The sequence below is a fragment of the Acanthochromis polyacanthus genome, chromosome 16 (assembly GCF_021347895.1).
Source record: "Acanthochromis polyacanthus isolate Apoly-LR-REF ecotype Palm Island chromosome 16, KAUST_Apoly_ChrSc, whole genome shotgun sequence".
NCBI classification, from domain to species: domain Eukaryota; kingdom Metazoa; phylum Chordata; class Actinopteri; family Pomacentridae; genus Acanthochromis; species Acanthochromis polyacanthus.
In genome coordinates this window covers 11,907,186-11,924,336 of record NC_067128.1, presented here as the reverse complement: position 1 = coordinate 11,924,336, position 17,151 = coordinate 11,907,186, and the positions used below count along the sequence as shown (strand labels likewise).

Below are 17,151 nucleotides of genomic sequence, written 5' to 3'. Positions count from 1 at the left end.
AAACCAAAGGTAGAATTGAAGTTTTGCTGTTTGACTGTTTAGTAGCTTCAGCTCAGCTCTGCCTTTGTGATGCTGCTTTACTAGGATGTGTGTTTGACTGATTCTGTAACTTTCCAAAACCAACAAGTCCACATTCATTCAGTGTTCTTGATGTTTAGTCAGGGTGGTGTGGAGGTGGAAAAGAAAGGTGGTTTGATATCAACCTCAGCGCAGTTTTACTGTGGAAGTTGGCTTTTTATCCTGCCTTTGACGATGGGTACTTAGATGAATTAATACGTTTAACTGTAGGGCAGAATGTTGATTATTACTTATTTTTGTTGTTGGAATATTCAACAGGTTTCGAGGCAGGAGTCCAAAGGGATCAGATGGCTCCTGGTATACTTAAAAACTCACAGATTTGTCCAGAAATTAAGCTAAACAATCGCCAAGTGCCACAGAATCGCCACAAAGCAACACTAAATTGTTGTTTGACGCTTTTATTTTGGGCACCTTGTTCCTGCAAAAGTGAGGAGTCTTTTAAATGTCTGTTCCCAGAGGCCCATAATATCTAAATCCAATCTCTTCTTCTTTCCTCAACACAACCCGACTGACTGCAGCTCTATGTGAATATTCTGACGATCGACACGGAGTCACTACCAGAATATTAGATGTCATATTTCCTACATTGTGTGTTGTTTGTAGTAATAATAATACTTTTTATGTGTGTAGCTATTTTCAAAACACTCAGACACTTTACATATAAAATCAACAAACATTAAAATAGAGGAATATCATAAAATACATCAAAACAGCAAACAGTGCAGCATTTATGAATGTTCCTCCCAAAAAGTTTGTGGTAAAACGTTTCAGAATCAAACCAGAGAAGATGATGTGGTAAGTTTGCAAATTTTGGGATGCAGAAATCCATTGCTGCCATTGTTGGCTAACTGTTCAGCTCCTCTGCTAAAATTTAGGCGTACAGTGTTTATAAACTCATATGTTTAATTAAACAGCTGTAGTGCTCTATATGTTGTTAAACAGTCCAGTCGATGTCCTGATCAGACAAATCTATCACTCATAAAATCGTCCTCCTAATGTAGAATAGAAATGCAGCAAAATGCTCATGTAAGACATGTGGCATTACTTTTAGAAACAGAGTTTGTAGTGCATGCAGTGATACTTTTCAGGACGAACCAAACCGTAACAGTGCAGCTCCTTATAGTTGTCAGTCTGAAAATGTAAAACCTTCTTTTCCGCAGTCAGTTCACTGCAGGATGGAGTTCTAAACACAGCATTAAATCTAACAAATAGAACCATTGGAAAGTCTGTTTAAAGTCAGTTTACCATAACTTGCTTTGTGTCCTTTTCATTGAAGATAAATATTCATAAATTTACATTTTACAGAAAGACTTATTTCTGCATAATATGTAAATACAGTTATGTTGTTGCAAGTAACAGTGAATAGACCCCAGAGCGTTAAACATGCCGAGGCCTTTGGGAAATAGGAATCTTTTAACAGTCATCTCAAACCACCAAGCTGAGCTGAAAGGAGAAATTCTGTCTTCTCTGTCTCATGAAACCATTTTGAGGGGAAGGTGAGACACTGAAAAGCATAAATGTCACACAGATTGACTTCAGCTGTGACACAGTCAACAGATGAAAGAGGAAGACTTGGAGGTTTCAGCTTGTTTCAGTGTGATTGATGTCGCGCAGCAACACCTCCAACTCATCATCACCAGTGAGAGCGACCAGAAAACGGCAGCACCATCAGCCCTGCAAACCTGTGAGTTCTGCTTTTTATTTCTGATTTTCTTTTTAGTTTTGTTGTTTTCTTTTGCTTATTTGGTTTCTATTCAGATGCTGATTCTTGCAGTAAAACCTCAACCCCTCAGATCAATTCTTATTTTTCTCTCTTTTTCACTTTTCGTTTTCAGAAGCAATTTATTTATTTGTCTCCATGAGCTGTGACTTCTTAACTTTATGTGTCTTTAATACTCTGTTTTAATGCAGTGGAAAAATGTTAGCACATTAGTAAACCTGAACAAGTCCATATTTTCTGTAGATTTTGATTAATATCTTGTTAAAAAAATGGTTTGACAACATGCAACATCTAAAATAGTAATAGATGATGTAATAAGATAACGTCAGATGCCCTACTTCTGTGTCATTTTATCTTGAAAATCAAGGCAATGTATTTCTGTAAACGCACGTTCGCTTTAGCTGATCAGATCAGATTTTCTTCGAAGCACGAATGCTTCCCATCAATAGATGACAGAGACTGATATTGGTGTAACCAAACTTTTAAAGTCGTGGCTAAAACTGAAAGATGATGACTTCTGCTGTCCAAAGATGCACCGACACAAAAAACCCCCTGAAGGAATGGAAATAAAAAATAATAAAACTAATTAATTTGAGTTGCAGATGTTTACTTACTGCATCAACAGTTTCAGTTTAGTTCAGAACCAGATTTTCTAGAGGTGAAATAACGGCAGGCAGCAGTGCAGGGTGGAAGGTTGTGACTTTTTTTTTCTCTGCTCACTTAAGAAGAGGTTGTTATGAGGAAAGTCAGTTTTAAGTTATTGAGAAAAAAATGGTTTTATGATTTAGTGTGCTTTTAGATCTTATTCTGATGTAGACAAAACTGAAATGAGATTTAAGATGGTTTAAAATGACACTGTTCTGTTGAAAACATGCACTCAAATACCCCAAACGCTACAATCTGAGCTAAAACCGAGTTATAAAATGCTGCACTCTAAAACCCAAGTTCTAAAATCTGTCCTCCAAAACTCACCATTTAAAACATAATCTCTAAAACAGGAAATTGAAACCTGAGGTTTAGAGGTGAAACACTAAAACATGAAATAGAAAACCTAAAACTTTAGCCGTAAATCTGAATTCTAAAGCCTGTTAGAAACCGTCAGCTGCATTTTGATGAAATAGGCTTCAGATGTTCCCCTCAGGCTGAACTGTAATCAGCCAGGAGATCATCAGACGTTTTAGTGGCGTCATCATATCAACATTTAACTATCAACATTTAATTATATCATCAGTGTTGGTTTATTAGCAACAGCTGCAGAGCGGAAGACGTCCCCATCCCCCTCAGCTAGACACCAACGTTGGCATGTTAAACAGATACAGTGAACATTATATTTGCTGACCATCGGTATGTCAGCATGCGGATGTTTGTCTGCAGATAAAAACAGATCTTAAATGAGATATTTACTGCTTTTACTACAAAGGAAAGTTCCTCTAAAGCCTCATGTTCCTTTATTGTACTTCTGCTTGCTGGACATGACGTCCGATTGGAGAGCAGCTGTTTGTCCCTTCAGACTTCCCTTATTTCATGTTACATGCAGCGAAGCAAACCTTGAAAACAATGACACAAACCCACCATCTTTCTGACGTCTTTCTTCACTAATTATTGACCATCGAAGCTCGACAGGTTTTATTGTGGAACCAGAAGCACAGAAAACATGTTTTTAGCTCTAAAAACTTTGCATTTGAGAAGCAGGAAGGAGGTCAGAAAAACAACTTGTTGAGGTTGCTGAGACATGTGTGTCCTGTTGACACCTGCACAGGTGCTTATTTTTATTTGACAGCTGTGAGTGTGTTTGTGGTTTTAGAAACTTCCTAAAAACCTCAGGACTTCCTTCCAACTCTGTCTGAGTGGAGGACTGGACTGAGTGCACAGTGTACTGGACATGCTGGTTTTATAGCTGCACACCTACTACATGTGAAGTATCTGTTCTTGATAACACACAACACTGTAGACAAACAAACGAAGCCCAGCAATCATGATGACTGGTTCCATGTATTCATTCAGGCTAAAATATAACATGATTATTATCTGACTGCAGCACTGGGGTACAAAGGGTCGACAGACAACTCTTAGGGGTTGTGACATGATTAACAGGAGAGAAGAAAAAACTGTTAAAAGTTGTCGTCTGTTTTCTCTAATTGTATTGAAAGTTATATTCTGGATCATTTTGTATCTGTTACACTGGATTATTGGATTCAACTCACTTACAATAGTGTTCTGAAAAATGACTAATTTGAAGAAAAGTAGGAAATGATGCCAACAAAGAGGCAATGAGCCTTTTAGAATACGGTAAGTATCACCACATTAAGAAAATCCTTTTTCGGGAACGCTGTAGAGAGCTTTTCGCCCCCATATGTTTCTTGCAACATTTCCCCGAATCTCGAGCGAAAAGGTGACGAGTAAAAAGTTAGAATGATCCTTTAAGATCCACACAGGGCTGGAAGGTAGAAGAATGAAGAGGAGCATTCATTTTGATTTATTTCTCCCATCTTTCTTTCATTCTTCCACTCATCTAAAATCATGAAAATCTCTCCAAATCGTGTGATTTTAGTTTTCATCTGAGTGCAGAGATCTGTTTGTTTGTTCTGATCTGTAGCTCAGAGATGTCTCAGTTTAAGACCCTGAAAGAGGAGAAGAAACCACACATCACACATCAACTGGGTCAAGTCGGTATCTCAGAGTCGAATGACCTCTTTTCTGCAAACTTCCTCTAAGTATTCAGATACCTGAGAACACACTCACATTCGCACCTTCACGAGTGGCATCGACCACAACTAGGACATTTTTCATCTTAAAACCTCCACACTCTCTTAACAGCACAACCAGCAATCAAACAGCAAGACATCTGCACCACTTTCAGATCATTTAAATATCTAATGTCAAAATTTTTATGATTCTTCCATCAGGCTGAATGAATCTGGCAGAAAGTCAAAGCGAGAAACAGTCATTTATGTTTTGAGCAATAATAACTGTGGGGAGGTTGTGAAATATGTCACTAATAAGCATCTGAGAGTTTATTTTGACTCCTGTACATTGAGAAAAAAGTTTATTTTATAGACATTTGTTGTAAATAAATATAGATTCTTACTATCTTTTTTATAGTAAGAGAATATATCTGTAAAATACAGAAAAGTAACCTTTTTTACCAATCTGCTGTAAAAGTACACACTTTTCTTTATTTGTCTGACATTAAGTTGTACGTTGACACATATATATAATAGATTTATTTAGCTATTCTATGAAATAATATACACTACCGGTCAAAATTTTTAGAATGCCCCAATTTTGTCCAGTTTTTTAAATTAAAATTCATCTACTGTAGTTCAAGTCCAATGAATAGCTTGTAATGGTAATCAGGTAAGTGGTGACCTGCCAGAGATTTAAAAAAATGGTAAGGTTACCCAAAACTGAAAAACTATGTACATTTCGGAAATAAACAAAAAGGCCTTTTTCAAGGAACAAGAAACGGGTTAACAACCTAAAGATGTTCTGCAGCAATGGAGGCTGATCGAGCCCTGAAAGTTGATTCTACCAAATCCTACAGGTATCCCAACTTTTTTTGATTACTTACAACCCCCTCTGTCTGCATTAAAGTAGTGTTGGAACACACCATGGCGCCAAACCCTCCAGAACATTATCTGAACTGTATTGTGCTGCAGAAAGTAGTGTTTTGCTAGAAAAATGGGAAGGAAAAAGACAATAACAATAGAAGAGAGACAGACCATCATAACACTTAAAATGCAGGTCTTTCCTACAGAGAAATTGCAAAGAAAGTCAAAGTGTTAGTGAGTACATTTTTCTTCATCATCAAGAGGCACTCAGGAAGTTGGGGGAAACTCTGATAGGAAGAGGTCAGGAAGACCCAAAGCCACAACAGAATCAGAAGACAAGTTTCTGAGAGCCAACAGCTTGGTGATAGGCGGTTCACAGGACAACAGGTTCAAACACAGCTTAATGGTGGTCATAATAAGTCTTAGTTTCAACTGCGAAGAGAAGACTTGGAGTTGCAGGTGTGACAGGATGAGTTGCAGCAAGAAAGTCATTGCTAAGACATCAGAATAAGAAAAAGAGGCTTGCCTGGGCCATGAAACAATGCAAATGGAGTACTGAAGATCCTGTTAACATTTCTAGATCTTTATGCACCTCTGTCAACATAAGGCACAAACTGTGCCTTTTATGCTTTTTTAACACAGAGCTAGCTGACTGCTGTCATTATAATATTTCATTATAGTCATCACTTCTGTTTTAACTTTCACTCAGACACTGCTGATGGCCTCGGCCTGCCTTGTGAAGAGTAATTTACAGCCTCATCTTCCCCTTTATACCACGTTCAGTACTGGTGCTGATCAAATTCTACTCAAACTCCTTTTCTCTTCTGAACTTATTTCCTGAGCCGATGTACCAAAAAATGATCATCTGCCAAAAACTGATCCATGGGACAAGTTTTACCTGCTCTGTGCCCTTATCCTATAGCTTTTTCTTAACCTTTATCGATACTGGAACTGATACTGATATTTGCTGTCGCTCAGTCTAGAAAGCTGAACACGTCTGATCTGTGGTCTTCTTGTTCCGCCAGATGCAAAGTTTCAGTTCAGTTTTACTGACCAGCAACAGTATTCATGTAGAATCACTCAATGAGTTGATGAGAAGTCTTTGCTGCTGTTTGATGTTCTCTCTTTGCTCTTTGTTTGCAGTGAAAGACAAAGATGAATTTCTCTGAGGAGGAGCAGATGTACAACCAGTCATTCACGACAGTAATGTCAGATGTCAACCAGACCACCCCAGAGTACTATAATTATGACATAGACGTGCTTGAACCCTGCACATTTAACAACAGCCTCTGGGTGCAAACGGTGGTCGGCCCATACATCAACTCCATCATCTGCATCCTGGGCTTCGTGGGGAACAGCCTGGTGATTGTCACCTACGCCTTCTACAAGAGGACCAAATCAATGACGGACATCTACCTGCTCAACGTGGCCATTGCCGACCTCCTGTTTGTGCTGGCGCTGCCTCTGATCATCTACAACGAGTTATCGTCATGGTCGATGGGGCCGGTGGCCTGCAAGCTGCTGCGCGGCTCATACAGCATCAACTTGTACAGCGGCATGCTGCTGCTCGCCTGCATCAGCACCGACCGCTACGTCGCCATCGTCCAGGCTCGCCGCAGCTTCAGGCTGCGCTCGCTCTCGTACAGCCGCATCATCTGCGCCATCGTCTGGGTCTTCGCCATACTGGTGTCCGTCCCCACCTTTTACTTCTACCAGTGGTACGAGCCATCCCACAACAGTGAATACTATATGATGGAAGATGAGGACTTTGAGACAGATGAGCCTCCAGAGTACGTCTGCGAGTTGAAGTTTTCAGATAGCAACATGGCCCGGACGACCAAGGTGGCCGTCCCCAGCACCCAGCTGGCTGTGGGCTTCTTCCTGCCACTGTTCATCATGATCTTCTGCTACACTGCCGTCATTGTCACTCTGATGAAAGCCAAAAACTTCCAGCGACACAAAGCAGTGCGGGTGGTGCTGGCAGTGGTGGTGGTCTTCATCGCCTGCCACCTTCCCTACAACGTGGTGCTGCTGTACGACACTGTCAACATGTTCGAGCAAGCTGAATGTGAAGACTTGGACAGACTGCAGACTGTCCTGATCGTGATGCAGTCCATCGCCTACCTCCATTGCTGCCTGAACCCAGTGCTGTATGCCTTCGTTGGGGTGAAGTTCAGGAACCACTTCAGGAGGATCTTCCAGGACCTGTGGTGTCTGGGTAAGAAGTACATCGCTCCACGCCGCTCCTCCAGGGTCACCTCAGAATTCTACATGTCAGCTGTCTGCCGCTCAGTGGACGGATCCAGTGAGAACGGATCTTCCTTCACCATGTGAGGACGTCCAGCGGACTGATATCTGGAACTGATCTTTTGAGGCCCGCAGGTCTCTGAAGTCCGAACTTGACTTTTGTATGTACGTCATGATCGTAATAATGTTCTCATTTGAGGGAGTCACAAAATACATCTCAGGGATTATTAGATGGTTCAGAAGAAAAGAAACAAGATGGATGATTTTTGGTATTCAAGTATGACCTGAACATCCTTGTTTTGAGATCGCTTCGTCATGACTCAAAGTTTACTCAGGAAAATTCTGAAGCACCAGCTGACATAAATTTAAAATAAGATTCAATGCAGAAAATCACATGTGCCCAGATGAGACCGTTGAAAGGTTCTGCATCGTCTTTCTATGCAGTGTTTTTTTCCAGATTCACACGAACTCAGGATGTTAAAAACCCTGCATGTGGAGCTGCTTTTCTCTCTGATCTGCTTCGACGCTCCAGCAGCTTTTCTCTGCTCGAACTTAATCTACTCACAGATGATTGTCAGGATTAAAAACTGGAACTTTTGCCTGCTCAGAAGTATTTCACATCCATCTGTTAAGTCCTGAAGGAGTCTGAACTAGTCCGTGGATGGGCTTTAGATTTAATTAACAGTTTGAACTCTCTCTACCCTCGACTTACGGCTCAAAAACTTGTTTTCGTCATATCTGACTTTTGTGTTTGTGATTCCTCTGCTTTTTTATTGTATTGATATTGCAGTTTTGTTTGTTAAATGACTTTTTTTTTTTACAACATTGAATATGTAATATGTTCCATTTTCAGATTTGTGTCTCCATGGATTTCAAATGTCACAATAAATATTGTCTTGTAACCAAAGAAGTTTTTGTTTGTTTGTGAAAACTTCCCTGTCACTGTAATTCTGTGGCTCAACACCAGATGACACCATTTACAAAGACGACTGATTAAGTGGAGAAGTCTCACTCTTATAGAAAATGTGTAAACAGAAATGAACATAAACCCTGAAAGGTAGGAGCTGATCTCGTAGTGTCATTTTGTTGACCTCTTCTGTTTTGAATGTTTCACTGCTGTTGATCTCTTGTACTCTCCTTGTTGACAGTGAGTGCTGGATGTTTGGGCTTTCTGTTGGTTTCCTGAGCAGCACAAGAGGTCGACACACCAGTGAGTCTTTCTAACAAGTTAGACGTGCTGCTGTTTCTGTTTGAACCACACTGTTGCTGTGAAACTCATTTAGCCAAAATTGAGGAAGTTTTTAAATGTTTTATATAAGTAGAAATTTCAGCACTGGAATGTAAAAATACTTTACAAGTAGAACTATTACACACAGTTTTGGTCTATTTCTATTGGTTTTAATGAATTTTAGTCTAAAAAAATAAATTTTGCTTCATCATTTCTCATGTCAACATTATATCACATGCTTTCTAAAACTGATGTCAGATGCTGTGCAAATATTTATTTCCAATCTCTCCTATTTATAGTTTATTATAAGCCAATAATTCTGAGAGCATTTGTGTGGAGCAGAATTTGTTTTGTGTCAATGAGCAACATGAAAACAAACTGTTGACGCTGGCCTCCACACAGCAGGGGGCGCTGCTGCACAGAGGAGGTGAGTGACGGAAACTAAAGTTTGAAGTCAATAAAAATGGCTTCTTATTCAAGGTTTTTTGAGGGTTTTGTTACACATTAAAGTACAATGTTCTTAATGTTTTAGATGTTCCATCAGCAAGTTTTACATCTTACATTTGATAGTTTAATCAGTAAGAATAATTATAGTGTATATTTTGTATGTAAAATGTTTTAAGTTGCCTGTTTAGACTTTATGTTCCTGCTGTTTCATTGATTTATAAACACAATTTACTAAAGTTATTGATCTCCATTTTTAAAAAAAACAATTTTTAGGACATTTTTTCAACAAAAATGGCAATATTTTTCACTTGTAAACTCTTAAATGTGAATATTTGCTCATTTTCCAGATTTACAGAACTGTTACGACTGGTGGTTTAATACACTGAATAACCAATCAATTATTGAATCAAATTGCTGTTAGACTTAGAAGATAGTTTTTGTGTTTTCTGTGTTAAAAAAATAGAACTTCACGCATGGTTTTCTGTGTTAATCAATTTATAACAAACGAAGCAATTAGATCAAACACAGCTTTGCAACAAACTAGCACAAAATAAAGCAGAAAGTCTTAGAACTGCATTTACCCATATCAAGACGAGAGCATCAAAGATGGAGGATTAAGCACCTGGTGGTGAAAATGTAGAATATAGCGCAAGTAAATCAGATTATAGGTGGACAAGTCAATCATTTAAAACCTGAAAAAATCTAATTATTTATTAGCAGAACGTTTGAAGTGTACGTGAAATATTGTCTCATGCATTCAACTGTGTCCACTCCACATACATATCAGAGACGCATTCCAAGAAAAGCAGTTAAATGTCAGTTTGTGTTGCTGAGAGTTTGGTAACGGCATCCTGCTGCCGTTTGTTGCTGCAACTCGGAGGAAGGAAGCAGCAGAGACGTTTGTCTGATTTTAAACAGACTGCAGACACAAAAATGGGTGCAGGGGACAAAAGTCTCAAAGCCTCATAAAGTTTATGTTCCTACACTAATACCGCCGTAGAGCCACATAACAGGCTGCTGAGTTTAATTTATTTATAGTGTGATGAGAAAAACGTACGATACATAAAGTTCTTGATTCAACAAATATTTGTGTTTATCTTGTTTGTTTGTTTTTTGGCCTTTTAGTCTCTTTGAAATCGTGCCGTGTCTTTTTGTGTGTGTGTATTTTTGTCTTTCTGTGTTTGTTTTATGTCTCTTTGTGGTTGTTTTTTGTGTCTGTTTTCTGTCTCTTTTTGGTCATTCTTTATGTTTTTGTATTTGTTTTATGTCTCTTTGTGGTTGTTTTTTGTGTTTTTGTGTTTGTTTTATGCCTCTGGTTGTTTTTTGTGTTTGTTTTATGTCTCTGTGGTGTTTTTTTGTATTTGTGTTTGTTTGTCTCTTTATGGTTGTTTAGTCTTTTAGTTTTTGTTTTGTCTCTTTATAGTTATTTCTTCTTTTGTAATTGTTTCATGTCTTGTGTTTTTTTTGTCTTTTTGTATGCATCCTATGTCTCTTTGTAGTTGGTTCTTGTCTGTTGTGGTTGTTTTTTATGTCTCTTTGTGATTGCTTTGTCTCTGCGTTGGTTTTAATGTCTCCGTGTTTGTTCTCTGTCTATTTGCAGTTGCTTTGTCTCTTAATGTTTGTTCCGTCTTTTGTCTGTTTTATCTTTTTGTATTTTACTCATGTCTCTTTGTGGTTGTTTTATGTCAGTTTGTGGTCATTTTGTCGCTTTGTAATTGTTTCACTCGTCTTTTTGTTTCATTTTGTGTCTTTGCAGTCATTCCTTGTGGAAAGACAGCTTCCAGTAGGAGTCTGAGCTCTTGATTTGGCTGCATTACATTAACTACAGTGAAGCTAAGGGAGACATGATTGAAACTGCAGACTATAAACTCTGCAGTTTTTCTACTCTGAGTAATTAAAATGTGTGTCAGCCTCCCTATACATTAATAATCCAGTCACATATGGAGCCCTCCCTGCAGGGTGACCCCCACACCCCCAGCACTGTAGGATATTATAGCAGACTGTGTGTTAACTGTTGGCTCCCAGATGAAATGAGTCTGTGTTTAAAAGGAAACTGTCGGATCACGAAGAGTCGACAGATCAATCACATTAAGACTGAAAACACTGCAGCTGTGTTGCAGCCTCACACAGACACTACTTACAGTCAGAGTAACACTCCTTTCTTCTTACAGTACAAATACACTGACTGTATCTAAGTACTGTGATACTTCTTCTTCCTCTTTGCCAGAGAGCTGTACTGTTGTCCTGAATGCATGAGTGAGACACACTGTCGCATGAATGCCCCATTTCCTGCTTTTTATTTGGTAGACGCTGATTTGAGCGGCTGACTTTGGAAACTGGTCAGACTTTTAGAAAAGTTTAACTGCATATCTCAGAGCTGAGATCCATAGACGGAACAGGGAGACAGAGCGTTGAGTTGTACTGTTGTTGGTCTGGTTTTACACAGAGAATATATAAAATATCACCAGATTGTTGCTGTACTACTCTAAATCCACTCAAAACTAATCTTAATGTGCACACAGAATGTACAATTGTGAACAAAATTTGACACAAAATGCTACTTCCAAAGACCATGTATATCATGGCAGTCTTCATTTTCCAATGACTCTTAATATTCAATGATGGAATAATTTAAACACCTGAATTTGTCACAACAAAAACAATCAAGCATTTATTTTTTTCATAGATTTATTATATGTCTTCTGGTAACATGACAAAATCTGCTGGCTCAAAAATATACATACAGCAATTCTAAAATTTAGTGAAGCGTTTCTTTGCCGCTTTCATCTAAGTTAGGTAGCCGCTTTCGGTAGACATCCACGAGCGTCGTGTTTGTGGTTATATCTTCAATCACTCCTCTTGGCAGAATTGGTGCAGTGAAACAGAATTGGTTGGCTTTCTGACACAGAATTGTTTCTTCATTACAGTTCACAGATTCTTGATGAGGTTTTCGTCAGGACTCTGGGGAAGTCGGTCTATAAAATTAATTGTAGCGTGATCTATTCATTTCTTTACCACTTTTGATGTGTGTTTGGGGTCTTGTTGTATGATGTTGAGGTAACACTATTTTTAATTATTCATTTACTTTGTATTAAACACCATTTCCACTAGCAGCAAGATAGCCTCTAAGCATAATACTGCCACCACCATGCTTGGTGGTAAGTTTAGTGTTCTTGGGGTTAAAGGTCTCGTCTTGTCTCTGCTAAATATATTTCTGGTCATTGTGGCCAAAAAACTGAATTTTTGTTTCTTCTTACCACAGAACTTTCTTCCTGAAGGCCTTTTCTCTGTCCATGTGATCAGCAGCAAACTTCAGTCGAGCTTAAAGGTCTTGTTTCCGCATACCGTGTTTCCTTCTAGCATCGCAGCCTCTTAGTTCATCATGATTTAAAACATGCTTGACTGTGGACATGGATACCTGTGTTCCAGCAGCTTCTAGCTCATTCTAAACCTGCTTTTTAATGATTCTTGGTTGAGTCTTGACCTTCCTGAAGAGCTTTAACCCTGTGTACCTGTTCAGAAGTCTAGTTTAAGACAATATTTATTCTTCAGAATCCACATACACATAACGGTCAGCAAGAACAGTGCTAAGATATATAAAATATCATCAAGTTATTCATTGATTTCAAGATACACGCTTTTGATCTCAAAGTACCTGAGCATAGTAGAAAGATACAGAAATTGTTTTGATCTTGAAAATTTACCAGATGCTTCTCTATATGATGGTTTCTCCTCATGTTTGTGCCAGTCAGCAGATGGAGTGTCTTGTCGTCCCTCTGCAGCCTGGGAAATCATATCAGACCACAGGAACACATTATCGTCATCAGTAAATGGATTAAAGAGGGGAACTGAGGTGAAGCAGCAGGATGCGGTTCGACTTCAGCTCTTTCAGCTCCACTACCAGGAATCTCTCTTTTCCACAGTGAGTCCATGAAATCTTGCTTCGATCATTGACTGAAATAATCTGATTCCACAGCTGCTGTTTTGAACCGTTCAGACAGAAAAAAAGATATTCACGTTTTCTTTCGGCTCTTTTTTGTTCTCTAATGATATGATGATACTTAACAAGGGCCTGGTCAATGTAGAACAAATAAGTTGAAGTTTTGAAACCTGTTTTTGTTAGTTTTGTTCAGTGTCTGTCAGGATCTGTTTCTACACTAATGAAACCTCATCAGGGTCAACATGGAGGCATTCTGTGTCCAATATTGAGATAACAGAAAATTTGTGAAAAGAAAAAGGAAACAAAATAAAACTTCAACTTTATTCACTTCAGTGAGGATAAAATGTGTTTGTTTCCCGGATGATTAAAAAACTGAGAGCATGAGCAAAATGTGCAAAGAATCAGAATATAATTTTGCACTTTTGATATTCGAATTGTAATTCCAAAACGTTGCTGTTACTCATTTGTGCATCTAACCAATATGAAAAAAGTTTTTCCAACTGTATTTACTTACATTTTAAGTCAAAAACAGGAGATAATTGACAGTTTGTTATACTTTATTGGCATAAATATCAAATTAACAATGTTACCAAAGCTTCAAGGATAATGTAATTCTTAAAACTTTTATTTTTTTTAATTTTTTTTACAAAATAGGAAGGAGTTTAGAATAAAAGGGAATCTTCATTTCCACCAACAAAGAAAGTCTCAGATCAGTTCTTGTAAAGTATGTAGGGCTGTATCACAAGTCCTCTAGGTAGGACTTTAACTTGCTACAGTTTCTTTAGATGGAACAAAAAATAATAATTAGAATTATACATTTCCATGCAAAACTATATTTTTTTTTCTTAAAATAATGCATAATGATCAAATCTTGGCACTTTTCCCCAGAAACTTCCCATTTCTTCTTGTTAAACTATGACTTTATCATTTTATTTACCAATTTAAACAAAGCTGATTTCACCGTAACTCTCATTAAACAAATAATACTCAGTGTAAAACTTCCCAAAGCCAAAGTTAAAGCATAAACCAATAAATCTAGATAAGTGATCAGGAGTCACCCATTATTCTTTAGTTCTGATGTTTATGTGAAAAATCTCTTTCATGAATCTGTGTTCTAATCTTCAGTTTTGACTTTGTTTCTCAGAATCACGGCTCTGGGACATGAGGCCCAGATCAGTGCTGCTGCTGCTGCTGCTGCTGCTGCTGCTGCAGATCAGGTGTGTAAAGAGTCTCCAGCACTCAGAGCTTTGAGTGTTGGTTAAATGAGAAGCTGCAGCGTCAGCAGAAAGTGTTGCAGTGTTTCCTCCTCGGCTCTCTGCAGCAGCACAAACACTCGCTGCTCTTTGTTCTTCCACCAGCTGTTTGTTCAGAGTTGCTTATTAACTAAAGGTAGACATTTCCTAATGTAGTCACATAAAGAAATCATATTTACATATGAAAACATGCAAATAAGTGTAAATAAATCAGCATGATGAACAGCAGAATGACACAGTAAAGGAAGGACAGCCACAGAAATGTATGAAAACATTTACAATCACCAGATGGATGAAGACTATCGTAACTAAATGATCTGAATTCTTCTTTACCACCCTAACATCCTGTTTCAACTCAAGTGTCATCACATCCACACTGTTGTCTGCAACATCCCAGAATTCCCTGCATGCATTTTCTGCTGGAAACGTCATTTTATCAACCACGAGACCCTAACAAAGGTCCAGCTGTTAGGTGTCAGACAAAGGATCTGTTTTTCTATGAAGCTGCGCTCTGATTGGTCAGTTATTCAGTTTGTTCATGAAGTGCAGCTTCAGGTGTCTTCAGATCTGAGTCTCTGCTGGAGCATCGAGGACAGACAAGGTTTCTAAGTTTAACACGTTTTTAAGACTTACAAAATGGGTAGTTTTACATTTCCTGCTGTATCTGTGGGTTTGAATAGTGAGACTATGTTTTTTACAGCCGTAATATATTCCACAGTAACATTTTGAGTAATTGTTTTTTTTTTAAATTATGGAGCTTCCAGTGTTATCCTTCTTTTGTTTTGTATTCTTGTTCCTGGCAGTTATATACTTTGTTAAACTAACGAAATGAGAAGTCAGATTTGCAGCTGAGTTTGTGCTCATCATGCACCGTGCATAAAGTGTCAGGGGAATGTGTAAAAGATGTGAAACAAAGATTGACGTGAAGACAAAGAAAGAATGAAGTGAAGCTCAACTCTGGAAGGTTTTCAGAAACGATAACCTGACAGCAGTCTCAATTTTTTGTCTTATCAGCCGAAACCATGTGCTGAGTCAAACCAGCTGTGAGTTGAATGTGAATTCATCTGCTGCTAAATGTAGTCCTCAACAAATGTATTATTTCACTGTTTGATATTTAAACTGTTGTAGAACAAGTTCTCCCTTCGTCTGCACATAGAAAAGTTGTCAAATAATTCCACATTTGTATGTTAAAATTCACTCCCAAGTAAATTTTACATACAGAAATGAATTCAACTTGCAGGAATAAACTTAACTGATGTAAAATATGCACTTTCCTAACCTCTTGTTGTGCTCACATCATGTTTGTACTTTCATCCTTGTACATCTGCTCACAAGTCTAGTTTTAAACAAACCTTTACGTTTGTGAGGTGTTGTAAAGATGAGTAACTTTATAAAAACACGGTGATCTCTGCGCTGAGACGAAGGAGTCAGTGTAAAAAATAATGGACTAACAAACTGTTGGCTTTGGTTTGAACGTAAGATTTGATCACAATAAGAAAAGTAAATATCACCAGTGATACGGTGATGACCTGTCAATCACAAAGTAGCCCCGCCTTAAAACATACTCTGTTTTGTCGTCTATTTTCCTCTGAATGGGAGCAAATTTTACAAAGTAAACATCAGGATGTTTTGAAGGAGGCTTGAAATTATTGATTGAGACCATAAATGCATTAAGTAATGTTTACTGAGGTAACAAATTAAATGAGAAGTAAGCTCATTTTCTCATGATTCCATTTTTTGCAACCACTGCTCTGGCCCTCTGCTGGTTAATGGAGCACCAAACGGTCCACTTCTAAATGGAAACTTAAACCCAACACACACATTGGTACTAACATAAAGAACACAGTAATTGTCAAATCTTAATTTTAATAGCTAAACCTTTAAAAAGCAGACAGAGTTTAGTTTAAAGATCAGCAAATTTAGCTGTTTCATTCATTTGAGGGTTAGGAACTTAATGCACACTTCATCTCGATGATTTCTTTATAAATGTTAATTATAAGGAGGATTTGCCAGTGTACAATAAAGGGATTCTTCAGTGTCACTGGGGGCCACTCAGCCTCATTACATCCATCTTTAGCAATGACTAAGATAATTTTTACTGTTATCTGCCTTAACAGTTCAAACAATGACTAAAAGATAGGTCCACTTCTCCCATTAGGTCAAATAACTCGGGACTAATTGCAGCTGGAGAGTACATAAAATGTGGCAACTTTCATGTATCTGATGTTTCACAGGTTTCCCATTGTACAGTCAACTGGATTCCCCAAAATCTAACTTACACGTCGACCAACTAAGGCAGGCAGAACAGATGGCATGGAAAAGGAACAGATCAAGAACTGACAGTTGTGTAAGTTGGACAGATGCTCTGCTTTAACAATAAACACGTGATTTTTTTAAACTAAATTCTGTTTAACAATACGCTGACCTTTGTGAAGTAAGCTGTTGTACCTATAATAAGTATTCAGAAATTTTCCCCTTTTTTTTTGCTTTTCGACATCGAATCATGGTCAATATAATTTGGCTTTTTTGACAGTATTTTAGATTCAAATGTAAGCCTTTGGATGTAGAAATTAACATTGCACATGGCAACCTTAAAACCGCAGAAACTCACTTATTATTACAAATTGCATTTTATCCTCTGCTGCTGTCTAATGAAATAAAGTTCTTACAATGTGTACAGAATCATT

General features: G+C 38.0%; 1 protein-coding gene and 1 long non-coding RNA gene across 3 annotated transcripts in view; one reads left to right on the top strand and one right to left on the bottom strand.

Annotated features, from left to right (window-relative positions):
- Nucleotides 1–17,151, bottom strand: part of LOC127537670 (uncharacterized) — a 122,116-nt gene that overhangs the window by 103,472 nt on the left and 1,493 nt on the right. The gene's annotated exons all lie outside the window — the stretch shown is intronic.
- LOC110968090 (C-C chemokine receptor type 6-like) overlaps nucleotides 1,390–17,151 on the top strand; it is a 29,180-nt gene continuing 13,418 nt past the window's right edge. For both annotated transcript variants that reach the window (XM_051960596.1, XM_051960595.1), the window contains exons 1-6: nucleotides 1,390–1,762; nucleotides 6,493–8,806; nucleotides 12,534–12,599; nucleotides 13,020–13,193; nucleotides 14,356–14,428; nucleotides 16,699–16,811. In XM_051960596.1, coding sequence (XP_051816556.1) covers nucleotides 6,505–7,683 — 1,179 coding nt within the window. In that variant the 5' untranslated portion in view covers nucleotides 1,390–1,762; nucleotides 6,493–6,504 and the 3' untranslated portion in view covers nucleotides 7,684–8,806; nucleotides 12,534–12,599; nucleotides 13,020–13,193; nucleotides 14,356–14,428; nucleotides 16,699–16,811. The remainder of the gene's footprint in view (nucleotides 1,763–6,492; nucleotides 8,807–12,533; nucleotides 12,600–13,019; nucleotides 13,194–14,355; nucleotides 14,429–16,698; nucleotides 16,812–17,151) is intronic.